Consider the following 25,026-nt stretch of genomic DNA (forward strand, 5'->3'; position numbering starts at 1 on the left):
TGGCAGTTATCTTCAATCAAACAACAATAGATTTTAGAGTCAGAATTTCATACATCTAATTTCAAATCTCTTTAGACTACAGAGAGTGAGATATACATTTGTCTTCTCAGATACCAATGAAACGTCACAATGTGAACATTTAATCAATGGTATTTTATAAAGTATGCTCCACAATTATGTAGTGGCAAGAAGAAAATAGTCAATGGAGTTCCTTTCCAGGTTAGCCTGTATACAGACAATGTAATACTCAGACAATACAGACTTTTAATCTTCAAGTTTGATTGCTGCTCTGAACTGAATTCCAGTGCACTACAATTGGCCGTATTGGGCTGTGTCTGGATGGTGAGAGGAGGGTAACAAAAGAAAACCAGCCTTGAACTCTGTTCATTACTGACTGCAGGTGTACCTGTGCAAACTGAACTATTCGCACTTCAAAAACACAGTAAAACGTTCCAACATGGTTCTAATAGGACAGGTGACTAAGTCTCTATGAGGTAGGCCATAAGACATGTCTTACATGAGTAATGAAATGGAGATGTGAGGTAAAGAAACAGGAATATGAAATGCTAGAGAAATACAGAAAGCCTGGGAGCGCCGGTGGTGAGAGACAGCATCAAAGTTGTGAGGGGCAGGGTTAAGGGAGGGAATTCCAGAGGTCCAAGCCAAGGAATTGATAAACAGAAGTAGTCTCTCAAAGCTGTTTCACTATTCAGTAAGCTCATTAGTTCCTTAACTCCAACAAAGCATCTTCATTGCCTGAAAATAGTTTGGGTTCTGGTACATATTACACAAGGCACCCAACAGAGAGGCATAACATCCAGGCCAACCGTTTCCCATTTATTCTCCTCTAAATGCAGAAGTGAAACCATCAATTCCTTTCTCATACTTGCAACACAGAAGACCGTTCAGGCCATCACATCCATACATGTCAACAAAGATCTGACTACCCTAATTCCATTTTCCAGCTTTTGGTCCAGACTCCTCAAGGCTGTGGCAGTGCAATGATTCTCTAAATATAAAAATGTTAGGAGAATTTCTAATTTACCTTCAGCACATGAATGCATGGCTGAGGAGCTGGTGTATGGGAGAAGGATTCACATTTTTGGAATCATTGGAATCTCTTTTGGGGTAGAAGTGACCTGAACAAGAAAGACGGATTGCACCTACATTGGAAGGGGACTAATATACTGGCAGGGAAATTTGCTAGAACTGCTCGGGAGGATTTAAGCTATGAAGGTGTGGGGTGGGACCCAGGGAGATAGTGAGAAAAGAGATCAATCGGAGACTGGTACAGTTGAGAACAGAAGCGAGTCAAACAGTCAGGGCAGGCAGGGACAAGGTAGGACTAATAAATTAAACTGCCTTTATTTCAATGCAAGGGGCCTAACAGGGAAGGCAGATGAACTCAGGGCATGGTTAGGAACATAGGACTGAGATATCTTAGCAATTACAGAAACATGGCTCAGGGATGGGCAGGTCTGGCAGTTTAATGTTCCAGGTTACAAATGCTATAGAAAGGGAGGCAAGGTGGTGGTGGTGGGGGGGGGGGGGGGGTGAGGAATGACATTTGTGATAAGGGATAACAATACAGCTGTGCTGAGGGAGGATATTAACGGAAATACATCCAGGGAAGTTATTTGGGTGGAACGGAGAAATAAGAAAGGGATGATCACCTTACTGGGACTGCATTATAGACCCCCTAATAGTCAGAGGGAAATTGAGAAACAAACTTGTAAGGAGATCTCAGCTACCTGTAAGAATAATAGGGTGGTTATGGTAGGGGACTTTCCAAACATAGACTGGGACTGCCATAATGTTAAGGGTTTAGATGGAGAGGAATTTAAGTGTGTACAAGACAATTTTCTGATTCAGTATGTGGATGTACCTACTAGAGAAGGTGCAAAGCTTGACCTACTCTTGGGAAATAGGGCAGGGCAGGTGACTGAGGTGTCAATGGGGGAGCGCTTTGCGGCCAGCGACCATAATTCTATTAAATTTAAAATAGTGATGGAAAAGAATGGACCAAATCTAAAAGTTAAAGTTCTAAATTGGAAAAAGTCCAATTTTGGCGGTATTAGGCAAGAACTTTCGAAAACTAATGGGGGGGGGCTGATGTTCGCAGAAAAAAGGATGGCTGGAAAATGGGAAGCCTTCAGAAATGAGATAACAAGAATCCAGAGAAAATATATTCCTGTCAGGGTGAAAGGGAAGGCTGGTAGGTATAGGGAATGCTGGATGACTAAAGAAATTGAGGGTTTGGTTAAGAAAAAGAAGGAAGCATATGTCAGGTATAGACAGGATAGATCGAGTGAATCCTTAGAAGAGTATAAAGAAAGTAGGAGTATACTTAAGAGGGAAATCAGGAGGGCAAAAAGGGGACATGAGATAGCTTTGGCAAATAGAATTAAGGATAATCCAAAGGGGTTTTACAAATACATTAAGGACAAAAGGGCAACTAGGGAGAGAATAGGGTTCCTCAAAGATCAGCAAGACGGCCTTTGTGTGGAGCCGCAGAAAGTGGGGGAGATACTAAACGAGTATTTTGCATCATATTTATTGTAGAAAAGGATATGGAAGATATAGACTGTAGGGAAATAGATGATGACATCTTGCAAAATGTCCATATTACAGAGGAGGAAGTGCTGGATGTCTTGAAATGGATAAAGGTGAGTAAATCCCCAGGACCTGATCAGGTGTACCTGAAAACTCTGTGGGAAGCTAGAGAAGTGATTGCTGGGCCTCTTGCTGAGATATTTGTATCATCAATAGTCACAGGTGAGGTGCTGGAAGACTGGAGGTTGGCTACCGTGGTGCCATTGTTTAAGAAGGGTGGCAAGGACAAGCCAGAGAACTATAGACTAGTGAGCCTGACCTCTGTGGTGGGCAAGTTGTTAGAGAGAATCCAGAGGGACAGGATGTACATGTATTTGGAAAGGCAAAGACTGATTAGGGATAGTCAACATGGCTTTCTGTCTCACAAACTTGATGGAGTTTATTGAAGAAGTAACAAAGAGGATTGATGAGGGCAGAGGAGTAGATGTGATCTATATGGACTTCAGTAAAGTGTTCGTCAAGGTTCCCCATGGGAGATTGATTAGTAAGGTTAGATCTCATGGAATATAGGGAGAACTAGCCATTTGGATACAGAACAGGCTCAAAGGTAGAAAACAGAGGGTGGTGGTGGAGGGTTGTTTTTCAGACTGGAGGCCTGTGACCAGTGGAGTTTAACAAGGATCGGTGCTGGGTCCTCTACTTTTTGTCATTTACATAAATGATTTGGATGCGAGTATAACAGGTATAGTTAATAAGTCTGCAGATGACACCAAAATTGGAGGTGTAGTGGACAGTGAAGAGCATTACCTCAGATTACAACAGGGCTGAGAAGTGGCAGATAGAGTTTAATTCAGATAATTGAGAGGTGCTACATTTTGGGAAAGCAAATCTTAGTGGGACTGCCCTAGAGTGTGTTGCTGAACAAAGAGACCTTGGAGTACAGGTTCATAGCTCCTTGAAAGTGGAGTCACAGTTCGATAGGTTCATGAAGAAGGCATTTAGTATGCTTTCCTCTATTGGTCAGAGTATTGAGTACAGGAGTTAGGAGCTGTAAGTGTGTTGCTGGAAAAGCACAGCAGGTCAGGTAGCATCCAAGGAGCAGGAGAATCGACGTTTTGGGCATGTGCCTTTCTTCAGGAATCTCTTCAGAGATCTTCTGATCTCCAGCATCTGCAGTCTTCACTTTCTCCTGCAGGAGTTGGGAGGTCATGTTGTGGCTGTACAGGACATTGGCTCGGCCACTCCACTGTTGGAATATTGTGTGCAGTTCCAGTCTCCTTCCTATTGGAAAGATGTTGTGAAACTTGAAAGGGCTCAGAAAAGACTTACAAGGATGTTGCTAGGATTGGAGGATTTGAGCTATAGAGAGAGGCTAAACAGGCTGTGGCTGTTTTCCCTGGAGTGTCGGAGGCTAATGGGTGACCTTATTGAGGTTTACAAAACTATGAGGGGCATGGATAGGATAAATAGACAAAGTCTTTTCCCGGGGTTCCAGGAGTCCAGAATTCGAGGGCAGAGGTTTAGGGTGAGAGGGGAAAGATATAAAAGAGACCTAAGGGGCCACGTTTGCATGCAATGGGTGGTACGGGTATGGAATAAGCTGCCAGAGAAAGTGGTTGAGGCTAGTACAATTGTAACATTTAAGAGGCATTTGGATGGGTATATGAATAGGAAGGATTTGGAGGGATATGGGCCGAGCGCTGGCAAGTGGGACTAGATTGGGTTGGGATATCTGGTCGGCATGGACAGGTTGGACCGAAGGGTCTGTTTCCATGCTGTACACCTCTATGACTCTAATGACCTCCCCTTTCAGATACTGCATTCCACTCTCCTAATACCCTCCATTCTCCTCTTTGCCTTTTACCTTAATTATATGAATTATATCTCTATTTTTCTGTAATTTTGATTGTGGACTGAAGTGAGAAAAGGACTGTTTTAAAACCAGGGATTATTGAAGGATTGCCTGCACTTTTTAAAAGTAAGCTGATCCTTACGGACACACTTGAAATGTGGAGCTTATTCAAGAAACAGCTACTGAGAGAACTGGATAAGTACTTACCTATCGGGCAGGGAGGTAGTTGTCAAGACAGGGAGCCATGGTTTACTAAAGAAGTTGAAGCTTTTGTCAAGAGGAAGCAACGGCTTATGTGAGGATGAGGCATGAAGGCTCACTTAGGGGGGGCTTGAGAATTATAAGTTAGCCAGAAAAGATCTAAACAGAGGAGTAAGAGGAGCCAGGAGGGGACATGAGAAGTTGTCGGCAGATAGGATCAAGAAAACCTTAAGGCCTTACATTGATGTTTCAGGAATAAAAGAATGACTTGAGTAAGATTAGGACCAAAGATAGTCGTGAAACATTGTGCGTGGAATCTGAGGACATAGGGAAAGCGCTTAATGAATACTTTTCATCAGTATTCACTTTGAAAACGGGCAATATTCGTGAGAATACAGAGATACAGGCTACAAGATTAGATGGGATTGAGGTTGACAAAGAGGAGGTTTTAGCAATTTTGGAAGATCTGAAAATAGATAAGACCCCTGAACTAGATGGGATTTATCCTCCGATTTGCTGGAAAGCCAGGAAGGAGACTGCAGAGCCTTTGGCTTCAATCGTTACGTCATCATCGTCGACAGGAGTAATGCCAGAATGAGGGTAGCAAATGCTGTTCCCTAGTTTAAGAAAGGGATTCGGGACAACCCTGGTAATTATAGGCCAATAAGCCTTACTTCGGTTGTAGGTGAGGTGTTGGAAAGGCTAAGAGATAGGATTTACAATCATCTGGAAAGGAATAATTTGATTAGGGATAGTCAACACTGTTTTGTGAAGGGTAGATCGTGTCTCACTGACCTTATTCAGTTCTTCGAGAAGGTGACAAAACAGGTGGATCAAGGTAAAACTGTTGATGTGGTGCATGTGGACTTCAGTAAGGCGTTTGATAAGGTTCCACGTGGTAGGCTATTGCGCAAAATACAGAGTTTCGGGACTGAAGGTGATTTAGCAGTTTGGATCAGAAATTGGCTAGCTGAAAGACGACAGAGGGTGGTGGCTGATGGGAAATGTTCATCCTGGAGCTCAGTTACCAGTGGTGCGCTGCAAGGATCTGTTTTGGGTCCACTGCTGTTTGTCATTTTTATAAATGACCTGGATGTGGGCACAGAAGGGTGGGTTAGTAAATTTGCGATTGACACTAAGGTAGGTAGAGTTGTGTATAGTGATGAAGGATGTTGTGGGTTATAGTGGGACATAAATAAGATGCAGAGCTGGGCTGAGAAGTGGCAAATGGAGTTTAATGTGGAAAAGTGAGAGGTAGTTCACTTTGGAATGCAGAATACTGGCTAATGGTAAAATGCTTGGCAGTGTAGATGAACAGAGACACCTTGGTGTTCTGGTGCATAAATATCCCTGAAAGTTGCCACCCAGGTTGATAAGGTTGTAAAGAGGGAACATAGTGCGTTGGCATTTATTGGTAGGAGCTACGAGGTCATGCTTCAGCTGTACAAGACATTGGTAAGGCCCCACCTGGAGTATTACATGCAATTCTGGTCATTGCATTATAGGAAGGATGTGGAAGCTTTGGAAAGGATTCAGAGGAGATTTACTAGGATGTTGCCTGGCATAGAAGGAAGGAAATACAAGGAAAGGCTGATGGAACGGAGGCTGTTTTCACTGGACAGAAGGTTGTGAGGTGACTTAATCGAGACACATAAGATAATCGGAGGGCTAGATAGGGTGGACAGTGAGAGAGCCTTTTCCTCGGATGGTGAAAGCTAACACGAGGGGACATAACTTTAAATTGAGGGTGATAGATTTAACACAGATATCAGGGATAGTTTCTCCACAAGGAGGAGCATGGAACAATCTGCCTGCAACAGTAGCAGACTTGCTGACGTTAAGGGCATTTAAATGGGCTTTGGACATACATATGGATAATAATGGAACAGTGTAGGTTAGATGAGCATCAGATTCTTTTCACAGGGCTGTGTAACATCGACTGCCAAAGGGCCTGCAGAGTGTTGTGCTGTAACGTTCTACATTCCACGTTCTTATTTTAAGTGCTGTTTTCATAGCTGTTGGGGAAGCAGTGGAGAAAGCCGGAGTTATAGATAAGCTGGAGTCAAGAGACTTAGTACAAGTGAAGGTCTGACTGGCAACAAGTAGCTCATTGGTCTGTAAAATGGTGACTAGTCCCCAATGGCAAAGGTTGCCTTGCCTGCCAATAAGTGACTGGCTTCCAGAGAATTGACCAGTTTGTGGATGAGAACTTCAAGGCAGAAGCTATCAAACCTCTGGAAAGGAAGGAGCATTTCTGCTTCTCGGTAAAAAAAACTTCTCAATCCTGAAGATAGCTACATCACTTCCTCTCATCAGTTGTTGTAAACTCAAACTTTTAAGTCTGAGAGCTTTCTAAGTACAAACTAAACATACTGCGTCTCCAGTGAAAGGATCATCTCAGTAACTGTGTGGGCAGGTCCCACTGAACTGTCTTCTCTTTCCCTCTGCCCTTCTTCACTATTGGGTGGGTTGGCAGAATGTGTATGAAGGAGTGTTTATAAAAGGGGTTTGAGAGTTTTAACCAATAGACTATGTTGGCTTATAATAGTTTATCTGTAGCAAGAATCCATTTATCTGTAATAAATAGTGATCATACATCTCCACCAGTACCTCTCAATCTTCGGTGCTTCAAGGAAAACAACCCCAGCCTATCTAATTTTTCCTCATAGCTCAAGACTGTCCAGTCTAGGCAGAATCCTGATAAATCTCCTGTTCACTCTCTCTCTTATAGTCACATCCTTCCTATAATGTGGTGAGCAGAACTCCATACAGAATCTCACTTGTGACAAAACCAGCAATTTATACAATACCAGAATAATCTCCCAGTTCTTGAATTCTATGCCTTAGGTAATAAGGAAAAGCAGCTCATGTGCCTTCTCAGCCACCTTATCTACCTGGAGAAAGTGAGGACTGCAGTTGCTGGAGATCAGCGTCAAGAAGTGTGATGCTGGAAAAGCCCAGATGGCCAGGCAGCATCCGAGAAGCACGAGAGACCATGTTTCCAGCATAAGTTCTTCATCAAAGAATGAAATCACATTCCTGATGAAGAGTTTACGCTCGAAACGTCGACTCTCCTACTCCTTGGATGCTGTCTTTTCCAGCACCGCATGTTTTGACACCTTAAATACCCTGCGCTGCTACCTTTAGCAATCTGTGGACATGGTCTCCAACATGGGTCTGGGGTGCACCATTCATACTGAAATTGCTTGTCTTGTTAGCTCTCCCAATGTATTACATCTCATTTTTTTGCGTTTCATTCCATTTGCAATTGTTCTGCCCACCTAACAAAGCTGTGGATTTCCTCCTAGAGTCTACATTTATTCTCACTGCACCAATTTTCATGTCTCCACAAATCTTGATCATACTCCTTATATTGATGGCCTCTAGTATAGTTCTTTCCCATACTCAGTCCACTCAATTAAAATCTATTGTAAAGACCTCAATTAGGTGACACTTCAACAACCTGTTCTTATGATTTTGGTCTTGCAGCACAGAAGCTGATTGTGACGGATTGTGAAATTCACAAGAGGCCAGAGCTAGACAAAGGCAGAAACTTCTGACCTCTATCAAGCAAAGAGCTTTTGGGTAATATTCAATGGGGCTAATGGTGTCTGAAGAACAGAACCTCAGCTTCAGTCAGCATCTTCAGTAAAGAGATGGTGTAGGTCAGAAATAAACAAATTTCTGACCATTTGCTGATACAAATTTGTTTCAGCAAGTTGCATAGAAGATGCAACTAGAAACAAACCTGGTCAGGCAGTAACCCTGCTCAACTGGGACAACTTTCTCACATTCCTTTTACTGTGTAACTTAAAAAACAGAAGTGTAACTTTATGCTCTCCATGACCAGCTCCTGATCAGACTGTATAGCATGGGTTCATTACCATTTAGATACGTACCTCTTTTGGAAGGAGGGAAATGAAGTCTCGTTGGAACTGAGGTTCAATGACCTGCATCATGTATTTGATCTGCGAAGTCTCACAGCGATCAATGAGCTCATCCAATGCCAGCAGCTTCTCAGGGCCACTCCACTTCTGTGGAACAGAAAGCAAAGATGTCAGAGACCAAATTAAATACCAGGAATATTCCTCATCACCTACAGACAGGTAAGTTTGTAATTATCAGACTGCCAACACTTATTTATATAGCAGGAAGGTCATGGGAGAAGGAAAGTTCACACATTAATTACACTCAAATAGGTCAAAGATGAGCTCTTCAGTATGTACTCTTTTCAAGTCAAAGGCCTCATAGGGTGAACGGGTTGGAGAATTCATCCAAAAATCACAGTCTATCAATTATGACGCTTTTGTATTTTGTTTCATCCCAACATCCTCAGCACTACAGAAATCAGCAACTCTTGGTAGAATAAGGGTTTGCCAACAATCTTCTGGCACGGGGTCACTTTTCACTTGGGGTTAAGTTAGCAACATGCACACCAATGTCCCTCTGACCATTGGTGCTTCCCGGATTCCTACCATTTTTCATATATTCCCTTGTTTTGTTTGCCCTGCCCAAGTCCATCATTTCACACTTATCCAGATTGAACTGCTCTATTCTTATTTACCTGTCTGTAGTACTGATCAATTATGGGCTCATTGGTGACATTTGTACCTCTCATGTCATGACCCATCTGGCCCACTGCCATTTCAGCAGATCTGTAACTTAGGACAGACTTCCCTTCACCAGGAGGACCAGCTTCCCCAGACTTTCAAAATTTTCAGCAGGGATTTAACAAAATGCTCCCAGGCACAACTTCACATGATTAAAAAAAATGTAGGATTTTCCACACACATCCCCCATTAATTAATGAAAACCATTCATGACTTGCCCTCAATGTATGTGGCAACACAGCAGCTGTTTCACATTTGTGATACCAATGGTAAATTAACTAATGAGATGTCCATCTGTTTGGAACAATCACAAAATGACTTCCATCTGGAAACAGAATGTCTGATTATGAGGTATCAATAAGCCAAATGAAGAAATGTTAGGGGTAGATGGCCAGGAAACTGTTTTAAACACTTGAAAGAAGATGTGACCAAAGGATATATTTTGGGGAGGGAGTGTTGGTCCTTACATTTGGGGAGCTGAGTTAATAATCAGTTTTAATTTCAACGACAATGAGTGGGTCTTTAAGATGAAATTCAGAAGAATCAGTGATTGAGAATTCACATCAACTCATTTTATGACCGTAAAACAGGGAACAGAAGGTACTGAAAGAGCTAAATAGAAAAGGAAAGCAGAGAGTACAAATGATAAATAAACCATTGATACAGCATTAGGTAGTTTCATGCAGTCTGTCCAAGTGTTTGCATTTGTATTTGCTCATGGCCCATCTCAAATGGTCTACAAAAAGATGGTTGGGAGCCACTTTTCTGAACTGCTGCAGTCTATGCCACATACTCTACTGTGCTGTTTGGGAAGGTGGAGTGGGGATAATGGATTTTGACCAAGTAGCATTTAAGGAATGATAATGTTTTTATTCATTCACAGAATATGGACATCACTGCTGGAACAGCTTTTACTGTCCATTCGTAGTTGGTCTTGAGATGGCGGTGATGAGCAGCTTGCTTGAACTGCTGCAGTCTATTTGGTTCAGGTTGGTAAACCCGCAATGTCTTTAAGCAGAGTTACAGATTTTCAGTTACAGTGACACTCATGGAATGAGTAAAAAATACAAGTTTGCAATGAGCTCAGGAACTAAGTAGTCCCAGCAGAACCTAAACTGAGTGTCAGCAAACTATTGCTGAGCAAGTGCCCCTTGCTCACACTGATGACAACATTTTTTCACCCTTTTTATCCCACAATTGAGAATAGTTTGATGTGGCATGAACTAGCCAGATTGTAATTGTCTTGCTTTGTGTACACAGGACATAATCAGGCCATTTTCACAAGTCAGACAGATGCCAGTGTTGTCGCTGTATCAAAACAGCTTGGCTAGGGGCACATCAAGTACTGAAGCAGATGAGATATCTTATGTCCTGATGCTGGAATCTTGTCAGGGCCCAAATATTTTAAGATTTGGCTCAATGTTGAATGACTTGCAGGAAAACTAGCAAGGCTGGTGTTCCCAAAGGGCAGTGCCCTTTGTCCAATATAATCCCAAACTAAATGTATCCCACCGGCCTACTCCTGACCCATATCTCTTCAAACCTTGCCCAATCATGTATCTAAGCAAATGTCTTTTAAATATTATAACAGTACCTGCATCCACCACTTTCTCAGCAAGTTCATTCTACACGTGAACAACCTTTGTGTAAAAACAATTTGCCTCATAACTTTTTAAAAATCTCTCTCCTCTCATATTAAAAATGTGCCCACTAGTCTCCAATTCCCCCATCTGAGGGAAAAGACAATTACCATCAATGCGATCTACACCTCTCATTATTTTATAAACTTCTTTCAAGTCGCCTCTCAATCTCCTACACTCCAGTGAAAGAAGTCCCAGCCTATCCAGACTTTCTTTATAACTCAAACCTTCCATACCTGGCAACATCCTGGTATATCTCTTCTGAACACTCTCCAGCTTGATAATATCCTTCCTATAATTGAGCCACCAAAACTGGACAAGGTATTCCAGAAGAGGCCTCACCAGTGTCCCGTACAACCTCAACACAACAGTCTCGAGGAATAAAAACATTGTCATTCCTTAAATGTCACTCCTGTAAATGTCCCAACTCCTGTATTCAAAGGACCGAGCAATGAATTGCATTTAATTGAATTGAATTTGTTTTCGTGTGTACTGAGGCACAGTGAAAAGCTTTATCTTGCGAGCAATTACAGACAGATCAGAGTTAAGTAGCATAAATAAGTAAATAATAGGTAAACATCGGCAAGAGCAAAAACACAGGTACAGATGAACGTTAGAGTTTGAGTCTCCATTCAGTATTGTAACAGTAGGGTAGAAACGGTTTCGAAACCGGCTGATGCATGTGTTCAGGCTTCTGTAACTTCTCCCTGACGATAGAGGTTGTAAAAAAACATTGCCAGGGTGGGATGGATCGTTGAGAATGCTGGTGGCCTTTCCTTGACAGTGGGCCTGGTAGATGGATTCTATAGATAGGAGGTTGGCCTTTGTGATTGTCCAGGCCGAGTTAATCACTCTCTGTAATCGTCTCCGATCTTGAATGGTACAGTTGCCATACCAAGTAGTAATACATCTAGACAGAATGCTCTCGATGGCAAGGGAATTCGCTGTCATGCCAAATTTCCTCAGCAGCCTGCGGAAGAGGAGACGTTGTTGGGCCTTTGTAACTAGTGCATCCACATGAAGAGCTCAAGAAAGCTTGTGGATGACCTCTCCTAGGAGCTTGACATTCTCCACTTGTTCCACCTTTGTGCTGTTAATGTGTGTGTGGGGGGGGGGGGGTCATGAGTTACATCCCACCAAAAGTCAATAAGGAGTTCCTTGGTTTTGTTGGCATTGAGAGCTGGGTTGTTCTCAGTGCACCATTTTTCCCAGGTCTTCCACCTCCTGTCTGTAGTCTGTTTTGTCGCTACCTGAGATTCGACTGACATCAGCAAACTTGTAAATGGCATTAGTATGTGTTTTGGCGACAGAGTCATGGGTATACAGTGAGTACAGTAGGGGGCTGAGTAAACACCCCTGGGGGGCTCCAGTGTTGAGTGTTAGTGACAATGAGACATTGTGCCCAGTCTTCACCGATTGTGACCTGTGGGTCAGAAAACTGAGGATCCAATTGCAAAGAGTGGGGTTTAGTGTGAGATCACTAGGTTCAGTAATCAGTCTCGAGGAGCTAATAGTGTGGAAGGCTGAACTGTAGTCGATGAGTAGGATTCTTACATAACTATTCTTGGTGGCAAGATGTTCTAGGGAGGAGTGAAGGGCAAGTGATATGGCATCTGACGTGGATCTGTTGGTCCGATAGGCAAATTGGAGTGGGTCAAGAGTAATGGGGAGGCTGGAGTTGCTTAATACCATGATCAGCCTTTCAAAGCACTTCACGACCACAGAAGCTACGGCCACTGGGTGGTACTCATTGAGACATGCTGCATAAGCCTTCTTAGGCACTGGGGTGATGTTGGCCCTCTTGAAACAGGCAGGGACCTGGGCCTGCTGCAGGGAGAGGTTGAAGATGTTTGAGAAGACCTCTGCCAGTTGATCTGCACATGCTCTGAGTGCACAGCCTGGTACTCCGCCTTGTCCCAATGCATTCTTTGGATTCACATGAAGGAAAACTGATCTGACCTCTGAGGCAGTGACTGTTGGGATAGGTTCATTAGAACTTATTGGAATTGGTGTTACCTCTCCGCTAAAATTCTGCTCAAAGCAAGCAAAGGAAGTGTTGAGACGATCTCGGAGGGATGTGTCATTATCTATTTTAGAACCGATGATGTCAATTAGTCCTTGCCATAGTCACTGGGTGACTGTCTGGGTCTCTAGTTTGGATCGGTATTGGTCCTTGGCTGTCTTAATGGTTCTGTGAAGGTCATACTTGGGATTCTTTACATTTTGAAGGCAAGCGTACCAAACACCTTTTTAACAAACCCGTCTATATGTGATGTAAGCTTCAAAACGTTCTGCACCTGCACGCTTTGGTCTCTCTGTTCTACACCACCACCCAAGGTCCTACCATTAATTGTATAAGCCCTACTCCTTTTTTGTTGTACCAAAATGCAATACCTCTTATTTATCCAGATTGAACTCCATCTGCCATTTTTCAACCCATTGACCCATTTGATAAAGATCTTAAACCTTCTTCACTGTCTACTGTGCCACCAATTTTGGTGTCATCCGCAAACTTACTAACCATTTTCTCTCTATGTTTTCATCCAAATCATTTATATAAATGACAAACAAAAGAGGACCCAGCACTGATCCCTGTGTAAGACTGCTGGTCACAGCCTCCAGTCCGAAAAACAACTCTCCATCATTAGTCTGTCTCCTGCTGTTAAGCCAATTATGTATTCATTTGGCAAGGTCACCCCGAATTCCAAGTGACCAAATTTTACGAATTAGTCTACCACGCGGAACTTTGTCCAAGACCTTATGAAAATCCAAACAAAACAACTTCCACTGCTCGTTGTGCGCTGTGCGGAGAGACTTTGGGGAGTCATATGCTGAGTTGCTCCTCACGGAATACCTAGCTCTGCTCTTGCAACCATAGTATTGAAAGAACAAAGAATACAGCACAGGTATTAGAAATCCTGCAGAGTGCGAAAATAGATAAGTCCCCTGGGCCGGATGGGATTTATCCTAGGGTCCTCTGGGAAGCCAGGGAGGAGATTGCCGAGCCTTTGGCATTGATCTTTATATCATCATTGTCTACAGGAATAGTGCCAGAAGACTGGAGGATAGCAAATGTGGTTCCCCTGTTCAAGAAGGGGAGTAGAGACAACCCTGATAATTATAGACCAGTGAGCCTTACTTCAGTTGTTGGTAAAGTGTTGGAAAAGGTTATAAGAAATGGGATTTATAATCATCTAGAAAACAATAATTTGATTAGGGATAGTCAGCACGGTTTTGTGAAGGGTAGGTCGTGCCTCACAAACCTTATTGAGTTCTTTGAGAAGGTGACCAAACAGGTAGATGAGTAAACCGGTTGATGTGGTGTATATGGATTTCAGCAAGGCGGGCGTTCGATAAAGTTCCCCACAGTAGGCTATTGTACAAAATGCGGAGGAATGGGATTGTGGGAAATATAGCAGTTTGGATCAGTAATTGGCTTGCTGAAAGAAGACAGAGGGTGGTGGTTGATGGGAAATGTTCATCCAGTTACCAGTGGTGTACCGCAAGGGTCGGTGTTGGGTCCACTGCTGTTTGTCATTTTTACAAACGACCTGGATGAAGGCATAGAAGGGTGGGTTAGTAAATTTGCAGACGACACTAAGGTCGGTGGAGTTGTGGATAGTGACTAAGGATTATGTAGGTTAGAGAGACATAGATAAGCTGCAGAGCTGGGCTGAGCGGTGGCAAATGGAGTTTAATGCGAGGTGATTCACTTGGGTCGGAGTAACTGGAATGCAAAGTACTGGACTAATGATCAGATTCTTGGTAGTGTAGATAAGCAGAGAGCTCTCGGTGTCCAGGTACACAGATCCTTGAAAGTTGCCACCCAGGTTGACAGGGTTGTTAAGAAGGCATACACGGTGTTTTAGCTTTTATTAATAGAGGGATTGAGTTCCAGAACCATGAGGTTATGCTGCAGCTGTACAAAACTCTGGTGCGGCCACACTTGGAATATTGTGTATAGTTCTGGTCACCACATTATGAGGAGGATGTGGAAGCTTTGGAGAGGGTGCAGAGGAGATTTACTAGGATGTTGCCTGGTATGGAAGGAATGTCTTATGAGGAAAGGCTGAGGGACTTGAGGCTGTTCTCATTGGAGAGAAGAAGGTCGAGAGGTGACTTAATAGAGACATATAAGATAATCAGAGGGTTAGATAGGGTGGACAGGGAGAGCCTTTTTCCAAGTATGGTGATGGTGAGCACGAGGGGACATAGCTTTAAATTGAGGGGAGATAGATATAGGATAGATGTCAGAGATAGTTTCTTTACTCAGAGAGTAGTAAGGGTATGGAATGCTTTGCCTGCAACGGTAGTAGATTCGCCAACTTTAAGTACATTTAAGTTGTCATTGGACAAGCATATGGACGTACATGGAATAGTGTAGGTTGGATGGGCTTCAGATTGGTATGACAGGTCGGCGCAACATCGAGGGCCGAAGGGCCTGTACTGTGCTGTGATGTTCCATGTTCTATGTTCACAGGAACAGGCCCTTCGACCCTCCAAGCCTGCGCGGAGGCATTTTGCCCTTCCATTTTACAACTATATTCACTTACAGGATCTATATCCCTTTATTCCCTTCCTATTCAAGTATTCACCCAGGCACTTCTTGAATGCTGTTATTGTACCTGCTCCCACCACTTCCAGGCACTCAGCACCCTTTGTGAGAAAAGTGTGTCTTGGACATCTCTTTCAAAGTTTCACCCTTCTACCTTGAACCTGTGTCCCCAAGCAACTGACACCTCCATCCTGGGGAAAAGCCTCCTTCTCTTCACTCTATCCATGCCATTCAAAAGAAGGAAGCACATGTCAGGTATAGACAGTAGCAACTCTGTATGATCAGTAGCAGTATACTCAAGAGGGAAATTAGGGCGGCAAAAAGGAGACATGAGATAGCTTTGGCAGACCAGGTTTAAGGAGAATCCAAAGGGATTCTATAAATACATTAATAACAAGAGCAACTCGAGCGAGAAGAGGGTTCCTTAAAAATCAGCAAAACTGCCTGTGTGTGAAACTACAGGAGATGAGAAAGACTAAATGAGTATTTTGCATCCATGTTTACTGTGGCAAAGGATATGGAAAGTAGAGAACTTGGGGAATTAAACCTTGTAAAGTGTCCATATTACAGGAGAGGTGGTGCTAGACGTCTTAAGTCAGAAATCACATGACACCAGGTTATAGTCCAACAGGTGTATTTCAAATCGCATACTTTCAGAGTGCTGCTCCTTCATCAGGTCTTAAAATGCATAAAGTTGGATAAGTCCCTGGTATACCCGAGAACTCTGTGGGAAGCTAGGGACTTGATTGCTTAGCCTCTTGCTGAGATATTTGTATCATCAATAGTCACAGGTGAGCTGCTGGAAGACTGGGGTTTGGCTAACATGGTGCCACTGTTTAAGAAGGGTGGTAAAGACAAGCCAGGGAACTATAGACCGGTGAGCCTGACCTCTGTGGTGAGCAGGATTTACATATATTTGGAAAAGCAAGGACTGATTAGGGATAGTTAATGTGGCTTTGTGAGTGGGAAATCATGTCTCACTAACCTGATATGAGTTTTTTTTTGAAGGAGCGACAAAGAAGATTGATGAAGGCAGACAGTAAGGATAGAAGGTGAGTTCTGAAAGATGCAAGATGAGGGGGCCAGGTAGCACAGCAATGCTAGTAGTACAGAAGGTTAGGGATGAAATGCCTGCACTTCTGAAGAATGAAAATTAGAGATATTTTTGGAAAATAAACCTGCACAGGCTTCACTACTTTTATGGGTGACTATAAAGGTTTGTAAGTTCTTCCCTCTTTTGGATGTTAATGGAGAATATATATACATAATTTTTTGACTTTGGCTCAAACCAAAGTCAGTGAGATTCCAGACCCACAATGTGAGTGACTCTGAAATGCTTCTGGACAATTCGGGATGCACCATAAATGTTGGCCTAGCCAACTGCACCCACATCTTGTCCATGAATTTAAAAAAAAAAGTTTGTGGTAATTTGAAAGCTCAAATACAAGCCAAGAGACCAACGTGCTTACATTTTCCTGTCACCTCAGGATAAGAGCTCATAATGAAAATCACTCCCCTGTACCCCAGGCCATCTCACCAACTGTTAGCTAGCCAGAAGACAGTGTACACATCTTTCTGCCCAACCCAGCTCAAACCTGGTTCTTCTCAATGTACCTACCTGGAACATGCTAAGCCACTCCTGAAGATCTGATGGAGGCGCTACTGATGTAATGCGTTTCCGATGCTGACCTGGGATGTTACCATTGCGTAGATCTCCAAATGTCGTGGCAGTATTTATGCAGGGTGATAAAGAACTGTGAAAAAAAAAGATAAAAAGACTTGGACTATCTTTCATTGTCACACCCTGACTGGGTTCAACCAGTTGAAAATTTTGGGACATACTATGGATTTTTTTTTTTAAAAAGAGGCGACCAAGGCAGTGGACTTAGGATGTCTATGCATATTGTTTATATGGACTTCCAGAAAGCATTTAATAAAGTCACACACAACAAACTTAACTCCGGTAGGAGCCAACAAAAGACAGAAAATTACTGACATGGCTTGAAAAGTGGTTGAGTGGCAGGCGACAAAAAGTAGGGATAATGTCAGGATGTGACCAGTTGTGTCCCAACAAGGATGTGCGTTAGGGATTCAATTATTCACATTATTTATAAGTGACTTAGACAATGGCAATATAAAGACTTTAAAAAAAAATTCATTCATTGGATGTGGGCATCACTGACTGGATCAGCATCAATTGCCCAGGCAGCAGTAAAAAGTCAACTGTGGTTCTGGAGTCGCACATCAACCAGAGCAGGTCAGGGTGGCAGATTTCCATTCCAAAAGGAGGTTAGTGAACCAGATCGATTTTCCCAACAGTTGGCAATGGTTACATAGTCATCATTAGACTCTTATTTCCAGAATATTATCATTGAATTCAAATTCCACCATCTGCCACAAAGGAATTTTGAAAACCAGGTCCTAAGAACATTACCTAGGTCTCTGGATTAATCGTCTAGGGATAATACTACTAGGATATTGCCAACGCTAATTTGCTGATGACTGAAAGTTAGGCGGCATTACAGATGAATAGCATAAAATTACAAAGGGATACTGATGGGCAAGATGATCGAGCAAAACTGATGCAGATGGAGTTGAATGTAATGAAGTGTGAGGTTACCTATTTAGACCAAGAAAGGATAGATCAAGGCACTTTCGAAATAATATGAAGTTAAACACAGTGGATGTCCAAACAGACTTGGGGATTCAGTTGCATAAAATGCACTAAGAATTGAAGAAAATAATCAAAGGCTAATGAAAAACTGGCCTTGATTTCAACAGGACTGGAGTACAAGAATGTAGACGTTGTGCTGCAGCTATACAAAACTCTGGGCTCCACAACTTAGGAAGGATAGATTGGCTGTGGAGGGAGTACATTGTTAAATTTTAAATCTGATACAGAAGAATATTTGTTAAACAAAGGTATTAAGGGATGTGGACCAAAGGCAGGCACGTGGAGTTTTACTACAGATCAGCCATGATCTAAGTGAATGGCAGAACAAGGTGGAGGGGTTGAATCGTCTACTCCAGTTCCTCAGTTGCTAGGTTGGTTTGGCAGCACTTGACATGTGGTAATAATTATTTTGTTAATGAGTTTGCAGGAGTGAAGTGGATTGCTACCCTGCAAGATTCTAAAGTCATTGTTTAAATCATATTAGAGTCCTAGAGATGTATAGCATGGAAACAGACCCTTCCGTCCAACTCATTCATGCTGACCAGATATCCTAAGCTAATCTAGTCACATTTGCCAGCACTTGGCCCATATCCCTCTAAACCCTTTCTATTCACATACCCATCCAGATGCCTTATACATGTTGCAATTGTACCAGCCTCCACCATAGAGTCGTAGAGAGAGATGTACAGCATGGAAATAGACCCTTCGGTCCAACCCGTCCATGCTGACCAAATATCCCAACCCAATCTAGTCCCACCTGCCAGCACCCAGCACATTTCCCTCCAAACCTTTCCTATTCATATACCCATCCAAATGCCTCATAAATGTTGCAATTGTACCAGCCTCCACCACTTCCTCTGGCAGCTCATTCCGTACATGGACCACCTTCTGTGTAAAAAAGCTGCCCCTTAGGTCCCTTTTAAATATTTCTCCTCTCATCTTAAATCTATGGCCTCTAGTTCTGGACTCCCCTAGCCCAGGAAAAAAAAGACCTTGTCTATTTACCCTATCCACACCCCCTCATGATTTTACAAACCTTTTCACAACATCTTTCCAATAGGAAGGAGACTAGAATTGCACGCAGTATTCCAAAAGTGGCCTAACCAATGTCCTGTACAGCCACAACACGACCTCCCAACTCCTGTACTCAGTGCTCTGTCTAATAAAGGAAAGCACACCAAGCTCCTCCTTCACTATTCTATCTACCTGCAACTCCACTTTCAAGGAACTATGTGAGGCATGGTGCAAAGATCTGTTGGACATTAGAAGAAATAGATCTTTGAACAAAGTCCAAGACTACACACTTGGTGACAACTTTATTACAATCCATAATCTATGAAATACTTACCCCACTGAGTACTAGCTCCTGACGTTTTGCAACCAATTCACACTCAATTAACTCTTAATCAATATATCCATTGTCTATTCCTTTGTTCCATTAGGTTGTAGGTATTCCATCATACCTTGAGATGATCACAAACCCCTTCCAACCTTGCAGCTGACTCTGAACTGGGAATATTCGACAGGGCCACTGGAACAAGTTTACTAGTTCGTTCAAACACTACAACCAGCATGAACAAAAAAATAACTTGAAAAATGATCCATTGTCAAATGAATCCATAATATCATAATTTTGTCCTGTTTTTGTTGAAATCCTCTGATTTTAAAGCTGTGATGTGAGATTAAAGCCAAGTTCAGCTTGTATCCACTCATACTGGATCAAAGCACTAACAGATTGTCATTAATATGCAGCTCACATTTCCTCGTCCTTAATTTCATAAAAAATTAAAAGGACACCAGCTGATGAGGCGCTGTGGCATCTTCCATCACCTATGTAAGGGGTGGGGATCAGCAGCAAACATGTCAGCAATCATTAGCTGCACTCTCATAGTACCTGCTGTTTGCACACATCCCAATGAACATATCAGTGTGGAGAATCGCTGGCAAGCCCAGCATTTGTTGCTTAGCCATAATGGCCCTTGAACAGAGTGACTTGCTCAAGAGTTGCAGTCAGTTAAGTCAGTTTGACCAACATAAAGCCTATTTCCTTCTGTATAACAACTGACAATGGCAACATTGTTACTGTACTGAAACAAGCTTTTAATTCCAGATTTATGAGTCAAATTTAGATTCCATCAACAGCTGTGATGGGATTTGAACCCATGCCCAAAGATCAACCTGGCCTTCTGGATTATTAATCCAGTGTTATCACCACTATGTAATCACTTCTTCCGTTTGCCACACTTAATCCAATGCACATTATGCATGGTGGTGGGGGGGGGGGGGGGGGGGGGGGGGGGGGGAAGGCATTTAAAACCTGGTTTACATCTTCAATTATACCTTCCACATATCACTTGTCTCATCTCCAGAACATATTTGCCTGAGGCTCAGGTTACCATGAGGGATTCTTCGTCTCAATCTCTCCCCAACCCAAGGCATGGTGACCCTCTCATTAAACTACCACAGAGCAGCCTTATGATATGATAAGATGACAGTGAGCAGACAAGTTTTTAGTACTAAACCAAAAAAAAGGAATAATCTCCAGAATCTGAAAATCAGAAACTAAACGCAGGTCTGGCAGCATCTTTGGAGAGAAAACAAGAGTTAATGTTTTGGGTCCAGTAACAGTTCTGTCTTAAGTTTTCAGTACCATTGGTTAGCTCTTCAGATAATAAAGCCAATCTTGCCTACCAGTTAGGGCTCTACTATTCAATGGTAAGTAACATGGTTTGATTTATTCTTGTCACACACATGGAGATAGAGTGAAAAGTATTGTTTTGCATGCTAACCAGACATTGTCCCCAAATACAGAGTAATTCAGGTTACACAAGTGCCAGGTTGTAACCATCAAGAGTATTCACCTCCCCTTGAAACTGAATGGTATTATCATTGCTGAATGTTCCACAAACATCATCCTTTGGTTGGGGGAGGGGGGGGGGGGGTTCACTATTAACCAGAATCTGAAGTGGACCAGCCACAGAAATACTGCAGCTACCACAACAGATCAGAATTTGGGAATTATACACAGAGTGGTTCATTTACTGATTCCCTTAAGCTTATCATCTACTACACATAAAGAAATAAATATTGGCCTTGTTCACAATGACCATTTTCCAGGAACCATTGTATTTATCGTAGTTTTCTGGAAGTACTATCCAATTAGTTTTATTGCCCCATGTTTTCTTCTCAATTGCCTGCAAATCCTAATCAAGTATATGGCCATTTCCTTTCGAACGTTTCAATCTGATCTGTTTTCAGAATTCTTTCAAAGAATGCAGATCATTATAACTCCATGAAATAAATTCTCATCTCTCATCAGTTGCTACCTCTCCCAATTAACAACTGAGTCCACACTAGTGGATATCGAGAACTTGTTATATGAGAAAGCTGGATCTCACTGAAGCATATTAGTTGGCTGGGTAAGATCTATATCGAGCAGTATATTCAGATTTGGCCACTTTAGCCACTACTGCATTTTAAAATAATTTCCCAAGAACCAAGCACCTGTTTTTGAGGGTGTTTTAAAGCTATAAAACAGTTCAGTCCAAAAATGAGGATAGGAATGCTGGCATCTAATTAAATGTATCACATGGAAACCATATAAAGCAATAAAGCTGCTGGATTTTTGACATATGTATAGGCACATCACCTACTTAGAAACAGTATTCATTGTAAGAGGTGCTTTCAGATAGTCACATTGAAACATTAAGCAAGTTCTTATGAACTGCAATTTTATGTTCTTACATAGAATGCACTGTATTCTCCTGAGATTTTATTTTGAATGAATTATATGGATCTTTAATAGCATTGCTGACATGATTTGACATTAACATGGCACAGGAATTTTGGAAAAGGAAACTTCCTTACAACAGAAATAAACTTTTGGACATTGTAAAGTATAGGACAGACAGATTTTTGATCAGTCAGGTGTCAACAGTTACGGGGAAATAACAGGAAAGTCAATGTGAGGCATGTCAGATCAGCCATGATCTTATTGAATGGTGGAGCAGGCTTGAGGGAGCGAACAGACTACTCCTTTTGCCATTTCTTTGGTGTAAAAGTTAAAAATCAAAACCACCAGATGATAGTCCAACAGGTTTATTTGGAAGTACTAGCCTTTTTGTACATTTTGGCACACTGGCCTTCATCAGTAAGGGTGTGGAGTATAGAAATTGGGAACTTATGTTGCAGTTATATATGCTTGGAGGCCATACTTGGAGTATTGTCTTCAGTTTTGGTCACCTTGCTGTGGGAAGGATGTTATTAAACTGGAAAGAGTGCAGAAGAAATTTACCAGGACTCAATGGTCTGAGTTATAGGGAGAGTCATGGATTGGATGAATGCACTCAGTTTTCTTCCCAAGGTTGGGGAATCAAGAAAAGGAGGGCATCATAGAGTCATAGAGATGTACAGCATGGAAACAGACCCTTCGGTCCAACCTGTCCATGCCGACCAGACATCTCAACCCGATCTAGTCCCACCTGCCAGCGCCCGGCCCATATCCCTAAAAACCCTTCCTATTCATATACCCATTCAAATGCCTTTTAAATGTTGCAATTGTAACAGCCTCTACCACTTCCTCTGGTAGCTTATTCCATACACACACCACCTTCTGCATGAAAAGGTTGTCCCTTAGGTCTCTTTTATATCTTTCCCCTCTCACCCTAAACCTATATCCTCTACTTCTGGACTCCCCGATCCCAGGGAGAAGACTTTGCCTATTTACCCTATCCATGCTCGTCATTTTGTAAACCTCTATAAGGTCACCCCTCAGCCTCCGACGCTCCAGGGAAAACAGCCCCAGCCTATTCAACCTCTCCCTTAGCTCAAATCCTCCAACCCTGGCAACATCCTTGTAAATCTTTTCTGAACCCTTTCAAGTTTCACAACATCTTTCCGATAGGAAGGAGACCAGGATTGCACACAATATTCCAGCAGTGGCCTAACCAATGTCCTGTACAGCCACAACATGACCTCCCAACTCCTGTACTCAATACTCTGACCAATAAAGAAAAGCATACCAAACGCCTTCTTCACTATCCTATCTACCTGCGACTCCACTTTCAAGGAGCTATGAACCTGCACTCCAAGGTCTCTGTTCAGCAACACTCCCTAGGACCTTACCATTAAGTGTACAAGTCCTGCTAAGATTTGCTTTCCCAAAATGCAGCACCTCGCATTTATCTGAATTAAACTCCATCTGCCATTTCTCAGCCCATTGGCCCATCTGATCAAGCTCCTGTTGTAATCTGAGGTTACCCTCTTCACTGTCCACTACTCCTCCAATTTTGGTGTCATCTGCAAACTTACTAACTGTACCTCTTATGCTCACATCCAAATCATTTATGTAAATGACAAAAAGCATTGATCCTTGTGGCACTCCACTGGTCACTGGCCTCCAGTCTGAAAAACAACCCTCCACCACCACCCTCTGTCTTCACCTTTGAGCCAGTTCTGTATCCAAATGGCTAGTTCTCCTTGTATTCCATGAGTTCTAACCTTGCTAATCAGTCTCCCATGGGGAACCTTGTCGAACGCCTTGCTGAAGTCCATATAGATCACATCTACTCCTCTGCCTCATCAATACTCTTTGTTACCTCTTCAAAAAACTCAATCAAGTTTGTGAGACATGTCAACTATCCCTAATCAGTCCTTGCCTTTCCAAATACACGTACATCCTGTCCCTCAGGATTCCCTCCAACAACTTGCCCACTACCGAGGTCAGGCTCACTGGTCTATAGTTCCCTGGCTTGTCCTTACCGCCCTTCTTAAACAGTGCCACCATGTTTGCCAACCTCCAGTCTTCTGGCACCTAAGGTTAGAGGGGGAAAAAAAAGGGAACCTGAGGGGTAACTTTTTTTTAAACACAGAGGGTGATATGCATATGGAATGAGCTGTCAGCTAAAGTAGTTGAGGTGGATACATTTAAAAGGCATTTGAAGAAATGCATGAATAGGAAAGGTTTAGAAGGATATGGGTCAAGTGCAGGGAAATGGGGTTATCATTGATGGACATTTTGGTCGGCATGGACCATTTTGGGCCGAAGAGCCTGTCTCCGTGCTGTAGGACTCTATGACTAACAGAAAAACCTCAAGCAAAAGGATCATTTCAGTGAACCTTGTAGATCGGGGCCAATGAATTGCTTCACGAGTTATCTTTTTCCCCTTCCAACCATAACGTTAATTTGTGTTGATCTGTCCTGTGTCTGTAAGCAGGGGAATTTTAGAAGGGGGCTAGAATTTTTGATCAAATTATACGCTGACAGTTCCCAGTTGTTTACCTGTAAATAGAATTTTACATTGTTTCAAAGTGAGGTAGTTCATTCTGAAGCAAGGATGTTAAATTTCATGAGTGGAAATCATGAATACATGAGGCACAAACTGGCTGAGGTGGATTGGAAAAATACATTAAGGGACACTACAGTAAACAGGCACCGGTTAGTTTTTAAAAGAGCTGTTGCGGGAATCAAATCAAGCATAAATTCCCTCAAGATGCAAAATCTGAAAACAGGTCAATCGTAGCTGACAAAGGAAGTTTAGGGCTGCTCAAGATTAAAAAGAAAAAGGCTATCAACTTTAAAAGCTGGTTCAGTTTTCACAACCGATAGAATTTTGGAAGATAATCAACTATCAATTTAATATTAATTTAATCAGTAATTTATTCTGTAATGCCAGACGGCACCACAATGTTGGGACATAAACACTTCGCACTATACCTAGATACAAGTGACAATTTTAAATCAAAGTCTAAAAGAGTTTGGAATACACAAAAGGAGAGCCAAACAGTGATGGAAAGGGAAAATATACTATGAACGCACTCACACTAACAAAAAAAGGTGCTGCAAAAGCTTTCATTGGTACATAAAAAGGAAATATTTGGCTAAAATGCATGTATCCATCAAAGGCAGAGTCAGGAGATTTTATACTGGGGAAGAGAAAAAC

At 42.4% G+C, this 25,026-nt stretch overlaps 1 protein-coding gene across 1 annotated transcript in view; it reads right to left on the reverse strand.

Annotated features, from left to right (window-relative positions):
* LOC140481061 (F-box/WD repeat-containing protein 7-like) overlaps positions 1–25,026 on the reverse strand; it is a 203,383-nt gene that overhangs the window by 59,241 nt on the left and 119,116 nt on the right. Inside the window, exons 5-6 of the mRNA XM_072576665.1 lie at positions 17,030–17,165; positions 8,506–8,640 (exon numbers count right to left, since the gene is read on the reverse strand). Coding sequence (XP_072432766.1) covers positions 8,506–8,640; positions 17,030–17,165 — 271 coding nt within the window. The remainder of the gene's footprint in view (positions 1–8,505; positions 8,641–17,029; positions 17,166–25,026) is intronic.

Source organism: Chiloscyllium punctatum, chromosome 9 (genome assembly GCF_047496795.1).
Source record: "Chiloscyllium punctatum isolate Juve2018m chromosome 9, sChiPun1.3, whole genome shotgun sequence".
Classification (NCBI taxonomy): Eukaryota; Metazoa; Chordata; class Chondrichthyes; order Orectolobiformes; family Hemiscylliidae; genus Chiloscyllium; species Chiloscyllium punctatum.